At 47.3% G+C, this 15,792-nt stretch overlaps 1 protein-coding gene across 1 annotated transcript in view; it reads left to right on the forward strand.

The window, feature by feature from the left end:
• Nucleotides 1-5,267: 5,267 nt before the first annotated feature.
• The window catches only part of LOC109877048 (lysine-specific demethylase RSBN1L), an 89,966-nt gene continuing 79,441 nt past the window's right edge, over nucleotides 5,268-15,792 (forward strand). Inside the window, exons 1-2 of the mRNA XM_031815278.1 lie at nucleotides 5,268-5,835; nucleotides 11,393-11,488. Of these exons, the coding sequence (XP_031671138.1) occupies nucleotides 5,310-5,835; nucleotides 11,393-11,488 (622 nt within the window). The 5' untranslated portion in view covers nucleotides 5,268-5,309. The remainder of the gene's footprint in view (nucleotides 5,836-11,392; nucleotides 11,489-15,792) is intronic.

A 15,792-nucleotide genomic window follows, 5' to 3' on the forward strand; every position in this document is an offset into this window, starting at 1 on the left:
CTGGTATGTATTGGGCTCACGTGTTCCAATTACATTACTTACACGTTTCATTTCCGAAGCTACTGGTCCCATTGAGGAAGCTCGGTTTAATGAATAAAGATATACACCTGGGATGAATTGTGTCCTGGCCAACACTCTTCTTCACTTATCTGGCTCAGGTCCTGGACTAGTCTCTCAGATAATTATTGAGAAAGCGGAGCTGTGCATTGATTTATTAATAAGTGTGCCTAGTAGTCGTGGTGCATCCTTCAACATGATCTGGTGAGAATAACACAGTTGGGAAGTGCTTTGTGGCTTAATGACACACACACACGGTGTACAGTACAGTATCTTTAGCTACATAGCTAATCAAAATATTAGTTTGCATCTATTGATTAACCTCATCTTGAATACCACTATATAGCGAGCTATATGCAGTAGCCTTGGTTTGTTCCAATACACTTCATATGACTGGCAGTGGTAGAATGGTCCAAGCAGCTGTTGTATGTAGCCTATGTTGTTCATGGTGTGCCAACTCCTCCCTATTGCTTGAGCAATGAAGATGGATTCCTATTTAATGCCAGAGTAGTGTTTCTGTTTCCAAAGAGAAGACGGATGTTGCAGACATGACTGGCTGTAACAGCATCCACTTGTGTCTACTTCAGTGCCTGGTTGCCACACAGTCTGTCTGCGCTGCTCCGCTTACGTTTGAACTCTGGTTCTACAACTCGTACGTCTTAAACAGAACATAAACCGTACAGACATATATTTCACCCTGACATGCTGAACTCAAGGCCACATATCTCTGTGATCAGTGTATCCTGTGTGTATATATATATATATATATATATATTGCAATGGACCGATGCAGCGATGTCTTGACTGCCACTGACTGCACTCGCACATGATTTCAGAGAAGCTGATTGGTGAGAAGTGATTCAGAACACGGAGGGCCGGTATTATCTCCGAGTATTCTATTCGTCTGTTTCAATGTTCTACGTTCTCTCGCTCTGTGGTTGAACTGGCGTTGGTGTCACCAGAAAAGGGGACTAATGCAAGGACATTTTTATTCAGCATCAGTGGCATAGCATGACTTGGTTTACCTTGAAGTAATTACGAAGGGACTTCCTGGCTGGTCTGAGATATTCTATCGTAGGCTGTTTTTAGATTGCTAACGCACGCCACGGACAGACTTAAAGCACACATGGGATTATATAATACTAGTGCGTGGCTTGCTGTTCTGGACTGTCATCTCTCACTATCTGTCTGTTGCTGAGGGGCAAGGGGGAGGACTGTACTGTTTTCAGAATGAGTATTGAGCAAACTCTCTGGTTTCCTGTCAACTCTCATGAGAAAATAAATTGCCTCAGCAAACCTGCATGGGGCTGATTAAGTTCATCTATGATTGACCATGTAACCATGGTGAAAACCTGTCCTTGATCATCCAATAAGGACACTGAACAAGACCTCTCAAACTAGGCATTTCACACATTAGTAGATACTTTAAAACATTGCAATGACGATGTAGTATAACCATGAATGGCTTCATGATGCCACATGTCCTTGATCGTCCAGTAAGGTCACTGAACAACATTCTATCCGTGTATACTTTGTAACATTGTAATTGCATGTAGCATTGGGGCCATCTGGGTCTCTTTTAACATGTGTTTTATAATCACAAAGACTAACCAGGATAAATCAAGGTAAAACATTTTTTGACTCCTAATTTGCTCTGAGAGCACTTACAGAGAAATACTCAACAATGACCACATCCAGAGAGAATCGTCAAACAGCAATTTTCCTCCCTCTCTGTGAACAGTTGGCACCTGTAAACGGCAGACAGCAGGTGAGCCTGTGTCGTGGCCAGCAGCACTAAATAGACCTTCAATCATCACCTGGAGTTTGTCAATAGATAAAAGCATGTATAAACCCCCACATTACAGCATTCACACAGCTGGTGGTTCTGCACAGTAGCTTACTAAAACGGTATCTATGGCTGTAACAGTAGCTTACTAAAACGGTATCTATGGCTGTAACAGTAGCTTACTAAAACGGTATCTATGGCTGTAACAGTAGCTTACTAAAACGGTATCTATGGCTGTAACAGTAGCTTACTAAAACGGTATCTATGGCTGTAACAGTAGCTTACTAAAACGGTATCTATGGCTGTAACAGACGGGATTTTTTTGGTGATGGAAAAATGCAGTCAGTTCTCCCTTAGGAAAGGTCCTCAATGGGACTTCAACTGTTAAATAAAAGACTGTCTGAGCAGAAGGTAAGGTTGTTCCGAGCCCAAGTTGCAGGTTTATCCGACCCAGGATGTACTGTTTTATATCTTTGATCTCATTGGAAGTCCACCTCAGTGAATAGGTCTGGCTAGGCCTATAGGAGCACGGCTTTCTGTCTCAGTGAGTGCACCACTAGACAGCCACTCTTGTCCCCCCATCTCTCTCTCCACATGAGTGCACCAGTGAGAAGTGTGTCAGCCAAAGCTAAGCCCCAGGGCCAGCCAGGGTTGAAGTGGTGCTCTGCTCTCTCTCTCTCTCTGCCCAGGCCATTTGCCATCCACCCAGGCTGGGTCACACACATACACAACCTTATTGGCCCAACGCTCTTAACCCTGGCCCAACACTCTTAACCCTGGCCCAACGCTCTTAACCCTGGCCCAACGCTCTTAACCCTGGCCCAACGCTCTTAACCCTGGCCCAACGCTCTTAACCCTGGCCCAACGCTCTTAACCCTGGCCCAACGCTCTTAACCCGGCCTGGCCCAACGCTCCTAACCCTGGCCCAACGCTCTTAACCCAACGCTCTTAACCCTGGACCACCGCTCTTAACCCTGGACCACCGCTCTTAACCCTGGACCAACGCTCTTAACCCTGGACCAACGCTCTTAACCCTGGACCAACGCTCTTAACCCTGGCCCGGCCCGGCCCAACGCTCTTAACCCTGGCCCAACGCTCTTAACCCTGGCCCAACGCTCTTAACCCTGGACCAACGCTCTTAACCCCGGCCCAACGCTCTTAACCCCGGCCCAACGCTCTTAACCCCGGCCCAACGCTCTTAACCCCGGCCCAACGCTCTTAACCCCGGCCCAACGCTCTTAACCCCGGCCCAACGCTCTTAACCCCGGCCCAACGCTCTTAACCCCGGCCCAACGCTCTTAACCCCGGCCCAACGCTCTTAACCCCGGCCCAACGCTCTTAACCCCGGCCCAACGCTCTTAACCCCGGCCCAACGCTCTTAACCCCGGCCCAACGCTCTTAACCCCGGCCCAACGCTCTTAACCCCGGCCCAACGCTCTTAACCCTGGCCCAACGCTCTTAACCCAATGCTCTTAACCCTGGCCCAACGCTCTTAACCCTGGCCCAACGCTCTTAACCCTGGCCCAACGCTCTTAACCCTGGCCCAACGCTCTTAACCCTGGCCCAACGCTCTTAACCCTGGCCCAACGCTCTTAACCCTGGCCCAACGCTCTTAACCCAACGCTCTTAACCCAACGCTCTTAACCCAACGCTCTTAACCCAACGCTCTTAACCCAACGCTCTTAACCCAACGCTCTTAACCCAACGCTCTTAACCCAACGCTCTTAACCCAACGCTCTTAACCCAACGCTCTTAACCCAACGCTCTTAACCCAACGCTCTTAACCCAACGCTCTTAACCCAACGCTCTTAACCCAACGCTCTTAACCCAACGCTCTTAACCCTGGCCCAACGCTCTTAACCCTGGCCCAACGCTCTTAACCCTGGCCCGGCCCAACGCTCTTAACCCTGGCCCGGCCCAACGCTCTTAACCCAGACCCAACGCTCTTAACCCCGGCCCAACGCTCTTAACCCCGGCCCAACGCTCTTAACCCAGACCCAACGCTCTTAACCCAGACCCAACGCTCTTAACCCAGGCCCAACGCTCTTAACCCAGGCCCAACGCTCTTAACCCAACGCTCTTAACCCAACGCTCTTAACCCAACGCTCTTAACCCAACGCTCTTAACCCAACGCTCTTAACCCAACGCTCTTAACCCTGGCCCGGCCCAACGCTCTTAACCCTGGCCCGGCCCAACGCTCTTAACCCTGGCCCGGCCCAACGCTCTTAACCCTGGCCCGGCCCAACGCTCTTAACCCTGGCCCGGCCCAACGCTCTTAACCCTGGCCCGGCCCAACGCTCTTAACCCTGGCCCGGCCCAACGCTCTTAACCCTGGCCCGGCCCAACGCTCTTAACCCTGGCCCGGCCCAACGCTCTTAACCCTGGCCCGGCCCAACGCTCTTAACCCTGGCCCGGCCCAACGCTCTTAACCCTGGCCCAACGCTCTTAAACCTGGCCCAACGCTCTTAAACCTTGCCCAACGCTCTTAACCCTGGCCCGGCCCAACGCTCTTAACCCTGGCCCAACGCTCTTAATCCTGGCCCAACGCTCTTAATCCTGGCCCAACGCTCTTAATCCTGGCCCAACGCTCTTAATCCTGGCCCAACGCTCTTAATCCTGGCCCAACGCTCTTAACCCAACGTTCTTAACCCTGGCCCAACGCTCTTAACCCAACGTTCTTAACCCTGGACCAACGCTCTTAACCCTGGACCAACGCTCTTAACCCTGGACCAACGCTTTTAACCCTGGCCCAACGCTCTTAACCCTGGCCCAACGCTCTTAACCCTGGCCCAACGCTCTTAACCCTGGCCCAACGCTCTTAACCCTGGCCCAACGCTCTTAACCCAACGCTCTTAACCCTGGCCCAACGCTCTTAACCCTGGCCCAACGCTCTTAACCCAACGCTCTTAACCCTGGCCCAACGCTCTTAACCCTGGACCACCTGCTGCAGGTCAAAGGACCAGATGGTCACACGATGTCGGAAGGATCAAGCACAAGTACCAGAACACTTTCCTTGTACATTGCACAAAACTTGGCACATTGATTGTGAAAGCCTAATGGGCTATTAATTTATTAAACTGAACCTCAGTTTTAATATATTTATTAATAGAGTTTAGAGGAGCCTATAATATATTTATTTTTGGTGTTAAATCAGACACTAATAAAGTGGTCCCTATAAACAAATGTAAATAAATTACCTTAGGTTAGCTAATGTTGTAATGTTATGAAGCCTAATGTCATAATCTGTTGTAAATAATGAGACAGGTTTATATATCCTCTACACAGAGTTAAGAGTGTTCTGCGGACTGTTTCCCGCGTAATGTGTCCCATTTCTCCTCGCACCAATCATTGTACTCCAGACACCACCTCCAACCTGGCCTGCCTGTCAGTTAGCCACCAGACTCCGCCCCTCTATGCCTGCCTAGCACAAACAGCGGTCGGGAGAGTAAATACAGAGAGCCCCAAGATGGCGGAGTCACTGAGCTTCATTCACTTTGGTGCAGCGACCAAAAGCCCGCTCGCCAAATCTAAAGAACCGAAACTAGCGTCGGACACCCGGCCGCAGTCTTCCCGGGACATTCACCCGCCGCCGCCCAAGCGAGTCCGAAACGACGAGAAGAGCCTTAAACCTAAGAAACTAAATGGGGAAGGAGGTGCAGGGGGAGGTGGCGGCGCAGTGGAGAAGCAGCACCAGAAGCAGAGTTCAGGCAACCCGACAACATGGAGCTTCAGCCCGGTCAAGGCGAGCAGCAACCCCTCGGCGCCCCTCCAGCCTCCCATTCACACAGTGTTCAAGCAGAGCGCTTTCCTCGCCTCCCATACCAAACCACCATCCAAAAAGCCCAAGGAAAAACGAGAGAAAGAGAAGGATTTCAAGGAAAAGAAGAAACATAAACCAATCCCTGGTACTCCTGGAAATATTAGCAGCAGTCTGAGTAACGTCACTACTGTAATGAAGAAGGAGAACGGGGAGATGAAGTTGTTGCAAAAAGGTATTTTAAATGAATGCGCAATTTTACGCACTAAACGGCTGGCTGGATATAACGTTACATGAATAGAACGTGTTACTGCATGTTATTGTCCATAGAAAGACAACGTCAGTGTCCATTAACCACTTAGCTTTTCAGTGCTAGTGGCTGTCGCTCTTCAGGACTATGAAGCATGTGGGGCCGACAGTGTGCGCTGTGCAGTATGACAATGTGTCCAGTCCAGAACTGCGTCTGTTATCGCGTCTTATTCCAAATAGTTGTGGTGTTATTTTGGAAAGGACCGTTTACATGACTAATTCTAGCCACGATTGTACACATAAGGACATTTTTTTTTTACGGTGAAATTCCCCCCCAAAATTGTCCGAGTTTCGCTGTTCTTCTCGCTTGGTTGGCTAATGGCTGCGGATTTACCCGCTCTTGAACCTGCATAGAAAATGCACGTTCGAACGTTACAAAGTATAGAGCGTTCTTCTGCGTTCCGATGTCAGGCCACGGGTGGAAACATTATTGCACATTTTACAAACACGCGTTTTTATGTTCAATTCAAACGGGAAATAGAATGGATCAACCAGAGTGGAACAAATTGACGTGGTTGTATAAACAAACAACTGTAAGATCAGCATTACGCTCTGGGAGAACGTTAGAGACGTGTTGGCGAAACATTGACCGATCGTTAGGCCTACACAAGCGGGGTTTTAATTGTAACGGGTGGTTTTAAGACAGTGTTCAAATTACGGTTTAATAAACAATCGGCAGCCATCCACTGTTGTTTTTGTATCACCACCACGCCCCCCAAATAACACCAGAGCAGCGAGCGAGGCAGTGGAGTCAGGGAACAGCTATCTCTACCTCTGAATATTATTACATGCGTGCTGCCACTATCAACCACATGAATAGATCTGTCTCAAACTGTCATTCTAACACACAGGATGTTAATTCATTCCGTTTAGTTTGGATCCAATCTTTTAGGACTAATTAATTTCTTACATTTTACCAATGTGGGAGAAATGAAGACTGTGGGTATTATAAAACGGACCCCCCCCCCCCCCCCTCCCCAGGGCATTAGAGGGACCTTGTGACAGATACTTTAAAATGGGATCAAATACATATTCCAGCCTTCTAGTTCGATGTATAACAGGATGATTACAAGTTGGCCTAAAAAATGTACATTCAAGTTTATATTCTAATTCTATCTATTCTACCGCAATTTAAAGTGCAAAAGAACGTTTATAATTCTATGTATTTCAAGGTAATTTAAAGTTTAAAATAACATTCTATTCCAAGTTCACCTGGAGTTCATTCTCAGTAATTAAATAGCAGGCCTTCTGCATTGCTGTTGGATTCCAAGTTCAGGCTGGTGTTTGGCTCCATTGAGATAAGCAGGTGTGAGCTGGTAGGACAGAAGTCTGTTGAGAGGGAGAGATGTGAAAGCTGGAGGACTTGAACTCAAGTCAAGCAAAGAGTAGAGAGCGAGAGATGGGCTATTCCAGGGTAAGAGTGTTGCTTAGACACATTTTAAAGTGAGAAATCTGGATGTCAAACACAAATCAATGATGTCAAATTTAAACAAATCATTCACCTCTATGCACAAGGACTACATTTAACAATGTCCATGGAACATTTCACAAGAACACATTTACTTGAACAACAGGGCAGATGCAGTGTTTGATAACAGAATGATGGTTTGCTGTTGGTGCCATCATTCTGTTACCAAACAGTACATCTGCATTGCTTTCTGTTTGGGGGTTTCAGGCTGGGTTTCTGTATAGCACTTTGTAACATCGGCTGATTGTAAAAAGGGCTTCATAAATACATTTTTGCTTTTATCTGACCTGTTCTCTCACACACATCCAACACGTCTTTGGCAGGTAGAGCACCAACACTTATAGTAATTCCTATGACCCTGGTGGAATGTCCCGAATGTTGATAGTCTGTCTATTGAATTTCTGAATGTTATATAATATCAATGGTTTTAGGTGCTGTTTTAGGCTGGTAAAATCCCCAGTAGGGAGTCATATTTTAGGTGCTGTTTTAGGCTGGTAAAATCCCAAGTAGGGAGTCATATTTTAGGTGCTGTTTTAGGCTGGTAAAATCCCCAGTAGGGAGTCATATTTTAGGTGCTGTTTTAGGCTGGTAAAATCCCCAGTAGGGAGTCATAGTTTAGGTGCTGTTTTAGGCTGATAAAATCCCCAATAGGGAGTCATATTTTAGGTGCTGTTTTAGGCTGATAAAATCCCCAGTAGGGAGTCATATTTTAGGTGCTGTTTTAGGCTGGTAAAATCCCCAGTACGGAGTAATGAGTCACTTATTATTTTATATGAATGAGTAACAAGTTATTGACCAATCGGAAGCCTCATGCTGTGCAATACTGTTACTTCTCCCTTTTGGCTGCAAAACATTTAGGCCCAACGTTTGAATTTGCAGCTTGCACACATTCCAGGGGTGTGACACGGTGTCAGATTGAAGGGTTTGTACTGGAAGACCTTAGTAAACATGCCTTGTGTTTACATGTCTTCTACCGCCTGTTGACCCCCCCCCCTGTATTATTTGTATTTCTTCTACTGACATTGTGGAACTGTGGACTGGATATATTATATATATATATATCACACCAGGGTCACATTCTTTTTCTCTGCGTTGTTGGGGAAGTGCTCAGAAGTAAGCATTTCACTGTAAAGTCTACTACACCTGTTGTATTCAGCATTTCACTGTAAGGTCTACTACACCTGTTGTATTCAGCATTTCACTGTAAGGTCTACTACACCTGTTGTATTCAGCATTTCACTGTAAAGTCTACTACACCTGTTGTATTCAGCATTTCACTGTAAAGTCTACTACACCTGTTGTATTCAGCATTTCACTGTAAGGTCTACTACACCTGTTGTATTTGTTTTTTTTTTTTCACCTTTATTTAACCAGGTAGGCTAGTTGAGAACAAGTTCTCATTTGCAACTGCGACCTGGCCAAGATAAAGCATAGCAGTGTGAGCATACAACAAAGAGTTACACATGGAGTAAACAATTAACAAGTCAATAACACAGTAGAAAACGAAGGGGGGGTCTATATACAATGTGTGCAAAAGGCATGAGGAGGTAGGCAAATAATTACAATTTTGCAGATTAACACTGGAGTGATAAAAGATCAGATGGTCATGTACAGGTAGAGATATTGGTGTGCAGAAGAGCAGAAAAGTAAATAAATAAAAACAGTACGGGGATGAGGTAGGTGAAAAGGGTGGGCTATTTACCAATAGACTATGTACAGCTGCAGCGATCGGTTAGCTGCTCAGATAGCTGATGTTTGAAGTTGGTGAGGGAGATGAAAGTCTCCAACTTCAGCGATTTTTGCAATTCGTTCCAGTCACAGGCAGCAGAGTACTGGAACGAAAGGCGGCCAAATGAGGTGTTGGCTTTAGGGATGATCAGTGAGATACACCTGCTGGAGCGCGTGCTACGGATGGGTGTTGCCATCGTGACCAGTGAGCTGAGATAAGGCGGAGCTTTACCTAGCATAGACTTGTAGATGAATATTCAGCATTTCAATGTAAGGTCTACTACACCTGTTGTATTCAGCTCATGCAACGAATAACATTTGGTTTGACTCGGCAGAAGCGTATGTGAGGAGTCAAAGTTAGTGCAGAAAAGGCTCAATGCACATAGTCCTGTGGAGCTGTTTGGTGAACTATTGAACTATTCATCAGTCTTATGGCTCGGGGGAAGAAGCTATTCAGGGTCCTGTTGGTTCCAGACTTGCTGCCGTCTTGGGGAAGAATGTATAGTTCCCTCGTGGTAACTTGTCTCTTCAGTTCCTCTGAGTGTTTCACTTCCCTCGTGGTAACTTGTCTCTTCAGTTCCTCTGAGTGTTTCACTTCCCTCGTGGTAACTTGTCTCTTCAGTTCCTCTGAGTGTTTCACTTCCCTCGTGGTAACTTGTCTCTTCAGTTCCTCTGAGTGTTCCACTTCCCTCGTGGTAACTTGTCTCTTCAGTTCCTCTGAGTGTTCCATTCCCTCGTGGTAACTTGTCTCTTCAGTTCCTCAGAGTGTTCCACTTCCCTCGTGGTAACTTGTCTCTTCAGTTCCTCTGAGTGTTTCACTTCCCTCGTTGGTAACTTGTCTCTTCAGTTCCTCTGAGTGTTTCACTTCCCTCGCGGTAACTTGTCTCTTCAGTTCCTCAGTGTGTTTCACTTCCCTCGTGGTAACTTGTCTCTTCAGTTCCTCTGAGTGTTTCACTTCCCTCGTGGTAACTTGTCTCTTCAGTTCCTCTGAGTGTTTCACTTCCCTCGTGGTAACTTGTCTCTTCAGTTCCTCTGAGTGTTTCACTTCCCTCGTGGTAACTTGTCTCTACAGTTCCTCTGAGTGTTCCCCTGTAGATGTGATGAGGACAGGTACGGTGTCATTACTGACTGTAGATGTGATGAGGACAGGTACGGTGTCATTACTGACTTCCTGTGAAGGGTTACTACTGTTTCTGCCTTTTGTCTTTTTAATTGGATTTGACCTTTCTGTTTCGGGGCCCTTTTCTCCACTGAGCTTCTCACCTACGACGTATTCAAAAATGGCCTAGATTATCATCATTTTCATATAATACTATTTTGATCATGTTCATTGCAGTTTGACATTTTACTGCAGTTCCTGTAAATTGGCATAAATACTTTTCGACCTGCCGTTTTTGAAACTGTCCCATAATGCCGAGCTGTATAATCATGCTAGCTACCGATCAAGTAGTCATCAGAGTGATACCACTAATTACGTTGTCCTGTGTGTTTTTAACAGCTGAAAATCTTAAGAGATCGCATTTCAGCGACGTCCTTAAAATTGCTTTCCTCAAATGTCAGCGATGGCCTGAAAGCATTTGGGAATCAGTAAATTACAGAGTCGGCGTGCGTCCCAAATGACTCCCTATACCCTGCATTACTCTTGACCAGGATCATTAGGGAATAGGGTGCCATATGTAGGGAATAGGGTGCCATTTCTGCATTACTCTAGACCAGGGCCATTAGGGGAATAGGGTGCCATTTCTGAATTATTCTAGACCAGGGCCATTAGGGAATAGGGTTCCATATGTAGGGAATACGGTGCCATTTCTGCATTATTCTAGACCAGGGCCATTAGGGAATAGGGTTCCATATGTAGGGAATACGGTGCCATTTGTTCATTATTCTAGACCAGGGCCATTAGGGAATAGGGTTCCATATGTAGGGGATAGGGTGCCATTTCTGCATTACTCTAGACCGGGCAATTAGGGAATAGGGTTCCATTTCTGCATTATTCTAGACCAGGGCCATTAGGGAATAGGGTTCCATATGTAGGGGATAGGGTGCCATTTCTGCATTACTCTAGACCGGGCAATTAGGGAATAGGGTTCCATATGTAGGGGATAGGGTGCCACTTCTGCATTACTCTAGACCGGGGCCATTTGGCACCCTATTCCCTTTCTCATTTAGGATGCAGGCTGAATTACTGTGGAGAGTGAGTCTTTCTACTGTACCATAACCTGCCCCTCTCCTGAAAGGACCCTCAAGGCCTCACCCTAACTTCTCTCTGTCTTCCCCTCTCTTTCAGACCACACCAGTAAGGACAAGACGAAGAAGAAGAAGAAACACAAAGTGATGAATGAGATCAAGAGGGAGAACGGAGAGGTGAAGCTCCTTCAGAAAGGTATGTTGATAATGATGTGACATGGTTGTTTCAAATGGCCCCTGTTTAGTGTACCACTGTTGACCAGAGCTCAGTATAGAGAGTAGCAAAAGTGCCTTGCGAAAGTATTCGGCCCCCTTGAACTTTGCGACCTTTTGCCACATTTCAGGCTTCAAACATAAAGATATAAAACTGTATTTATTTGTGAAGAATCAACAACAAGTGGGACACAATCATGAAGTGGAACGACATTTATTGGATATTTCAAACTTTTTTAACAGTTCAAAAACTGAAAAATTGGGCGTGCCAAATTATTCAGCCCCTTTAAGTTAATACTTTGTAGCGCCACCTTTTGCTGCGATTACAGCTGTAAGTCGCTTGGGGTATGTCTCTATCAGTTTTGCACATCGAGAGACTGACATTTTTTCCCATTCCTCCTTGCGAAACAGCTCGAGCTCAGTGAGGTGGAGAGCATTTGTGAACAGCAGTTTTCAGTTCTTTCCACAGATTCTCGATTGGATTCAGGTCTGGACTTTGACTTGGCCATTCTAACACCTGGATATGTTTATTTTTGAACCATTCCATTGTAGATTTTGCTTTATGTTTTGGATTATTGTCTTGTTGGAAGACAAATCTCCGTCCCAGTCTCAGGTCTTTTGCAGACTCCATCAGGTTTTCTTCTAGAATGGTCCTGTATTTGGCTCCATCCATCTTTCCATCAATTTTAACCATCTTCCCTGTCCCTGCTGAAGAAAAGCAGGCCCAAACCATGATGCTGCCACCACCATGTTTGACAGTGGGGATGGTGTGGTCAGGGTGATGAGCTGTGTTGCTTTTACGCCAAACATAACGTTTTGCATTGTTGCCAAAAAGTTCAATTTTGGTTTCATCTGACCAGAGCACCTTCTTCCACATGTTTGGTGTGGCTTGTGGCAAACTTTAAACAACACTTTTTATGGATATCTTTAAGAAATGGCTTTCTTCTTGCCACTCTTCCATAAAGGCTAGATTTGTGCAATATACGACTGATTGTTGTCCTATGGACAGAGTCTCCCACCTCAGCTGTAGATCTCTGCAGTTCATCCAGAGTGATCATGGGCCTCTTGGCTGCGTCTCTGATCAGTCTTCTCCTTGTATGAGCTGAAAGTTTAGAGGGACGGCCAGGTCTTGGTAGATTTGCAGTGGTCTGATACTCCTTCCATTTCAATATTATCGCTTGCACAGTGCTCCTTGGGATGTTTAAAGCTTGGGAAATCTTTTTGTATCCAAATCCGGCTTTAAACTTCTTCACAACAGTGTGTTCCTTGTTCTTCATGATGCTCTCTGCGCTTTTAACGGACCTCTGAGACTATCACAGTGCAGGTGCATTTATACGGAGACTTGATTACACACAGGTGGATTGTATTTATCATCATTAGTCATTTAGGTCAACATTGGATCATTCAGAGATCCTCACTGAACTTCTGGAGAGAGTTTGCTGCACTGAAAGTAAAGGGGCTGAATAATTTTGCACGCCCAATTTTTCAGTTTTTGATTTGTTAAAAAAGTTTGAAATATCCAATAAATGTCGTTCCACTTCATGATTGTGTCCCACTTGTTGTTGATTCTTCACAAAAAAATACAGTTTTATATCTTTATGTTGAAGCCTGAAATGTGGCAAAAGGTCGCAAAGTTCAAGGGGGCCGAATACTTTCGCAAGGCACTGTACATTCAGGGTTTCCTCCTTACTGTTGTACAGGCAGGGTGCCTCCCCTAGAGCATCAGAACTGGAAACTGGTTAGGGACAGGAGTTTTACTTTACCTCATCACCTGACCAGGATAAACTCCAGACCCGAGTTAGCCGTATACCTTGGACCCAGAGTATTTCCTTGGCTGGGCTAGGCTATAACCAGGGCCCAGAGTATGTCCTTGGCTGGGCTAGGCTATAACCAGGGCCCAGAGTATGTCCGTGGCTGGGCTAGGCTATAACCAGGGCCCAGAGTATGTCCTTGGCAGGGCTATAACCAGGGCCCAGTGTGGCAGGGCTGTAACCAGGGCCCAGAGTGGCAGGGCAGGGCTGTAACCAGGGCCCAGAGTGGCAGGGCTGGGCTGTAACCAGGGCCCAGAGTGGCAGGGCTAGGCTGTAACCAGGGCCCAGAGTGGCAGGGCTAGGCTGTAACCAGGGCCCAGAGTGGCAGGGCTAGGCTGTAACCAGGGCCCAGAGTGGCAGGGCTAGGCTGTAACCATGGCCCAGAGTGGCAGGGCTAGGCTGTAACCATGGCCCAGAGTGGCAGGGCTAGGCTGTAACCAGGGCCCAGAGTGGCAGGGCTAGGCTGTAACCAGGGCCCAGAGTGGCAGGGCTGGGCTGTAACCAGGGCCCAGAGTGGCAGGGCTAGAACCAGGGTCCAAAATACTCAGCCTGTGACTAAAGCCTTTAACTGGAACAGCTGCTGAAGCGATGGTTCTGGCTCAGGCAGAGAGTTGGCTGATCCCTAATGGCACGCTATTCCCTTTATAGTGCTTCTGACCAGGGTAGTGCACTATATAGGGAATAGGGTGCTATTTGGGAGGAAGGGGCCCTGAGAGTAGGCTGTGTTCACTAGATGGTTCAGTCACACAAACAGACTCCTGTTCTCCAATTCAGAGTTTAGCTGAGACAGATGGCTGTCTTATGATTCCCCTTCTATCTCTCTCTCTCTCTCTCTCTCTCTGTTTCTCTCTCTCTCTCTCTCTCTCTCTCTCCATCTCTCTGTCTCCCTCTCTCTCGCTCTCGGTCTCCCTCCATCTCTCTCTCGGTCTCCATCTCTCTCTCGGTCTCCCTCTCTCCCTCTCTCCCTCTCCCCCTCTGTCTCTCTCTCTCTCTCTCTCTCTCTCTCTCTCTCTCTCTCTCTCTCTCTCTCTCTCTCTCGTTCTCTCTCTCTCGGTCGCTTTCTCTCCCTCTCTCTCTCTCTCTCTGTCTCTCTCTCTGTCTCTCTCCCTCTCTCTCTCCCTCTCTCTGTCTCCCTCTCTCTCTCTCTCGGTCTCTCTCTCCCCCCATGTGAATCAACGTATGTTTTGACCACATTTGACCCACTGTGAGCCAGCCTAAGCTATTCATATCTGATGTTGTCCTATATATCTGTGACAGACTGGCCTAAGTGCTGCCAAATTATTCATAGTTGTGTAATAGCAATAATGATGTAATAATTGTGCTATATTATCAGTGGTAGCTGCATCTGTCTTTTACCTAGCAGCGTGCCCTCTCCTCAACCTGCTTTTAAATAGGCTGTAATGACTGGTGTGGTGGGAATGAACTGCCAAGACCCTGCTGCCATTTTCCTGACCTTACACAATGCCCATGACATGATCCAGCGAGTCGGGCAGCGTGCCGGGCAGCCAGAGTTTTATTTATTTAGACTGTTAGAGTGGCTTCCCATGTCTGTAAAACGATCGCTCAATGTCCAGACAGCTAGTCAGTCAGCCAGTCAGTGGTGGAGTCAGAGGGAAGCCTCCCAGCCAGTCAGTCGGTGGTGGAGTCAGAGGGAAGCCTCCCAGCCAGTCAGTCGGTGGTGGAGTCAGAGGGAAGCCTCCCAGCCAGTCAGTCGGTGGTGGAGTCAGAGGGAAGCCTCCCAGCCAGTCAGTCGGTGGTGGAGTCAGAGGGAAGCCTCCCAGCCAGTCAGTCGGTGGTGGAGTCAGAGGGAAGCCTCCCAGCCAGTCAGTCGGTGGTGGAGTCAGAGGGAAGCCTCCCAGCCAGTCAGTCGGTGGTGGAGTCAGAGGGAAGCCTCCCAGCCAGTCAGTCGGTGGTGGAGTCAGAGGGAAGCCTCCCAGCCAGTCAGTCGGTGGTGGAGTCAGAGGGAAGCCTCCCAGCCAGCCAGTCGGTGGTGGAGTCAGAGGGAAGCCTCCCAGCCTCCGAGCCGGTGGTGGAGTCAGAGGGAAGCCTCCCAGCCGGTGGTGGAGTCAGAGGGAAGCCTCCCAGCCAGTCAGCGGGTGTTGTGTTAATGTGACGTGAGGCTGACAGAGCAGAGGTCTGTATCAGTTTACTCTGGTGCTATTTATACCTGTCTGTCCTTCAGCCATACCAGTGTACCAATATGTACACACACCCAACAGTGTATGTGTGTATGCACATTCAAAAGTCAACAAATGAATTTCTGGTGTGTGTGTTAGCAGAGGGCACTGTGTATTACTCTGGTTAACATGCTGAAAGAGGTAGCCAGTATATTGTTGGCTGTGCTGAATTATTTGCACCGTTGGACAGACCTGTACACAGTCCTAACACTATGACTGGTGGTCTGCTTAGTACAGTGGCCCTGACCCCTCTTTCTGTGTGTGTCTGACTGCTCTTAATACTGTACCCCAGCCCCCTC

Source organism: Oncorhynchus kisutch, unplaced genomic scaffold, assembly GCF_002021735.2.
Source record: "Oncorhynchus kisutch isolate 150728-3 unplaced genomic scaffold, Okis_V2 Okis09a-Okis19a_hom, whole genome shotgun sequence".
NCBI classification, from domain to species: Eukaryota; Metazoa; Chordata; class Actinopteri; order Salmoniformes; family Salmonidae; genus Oncorhynchus; species Oncorhynchus kisutch.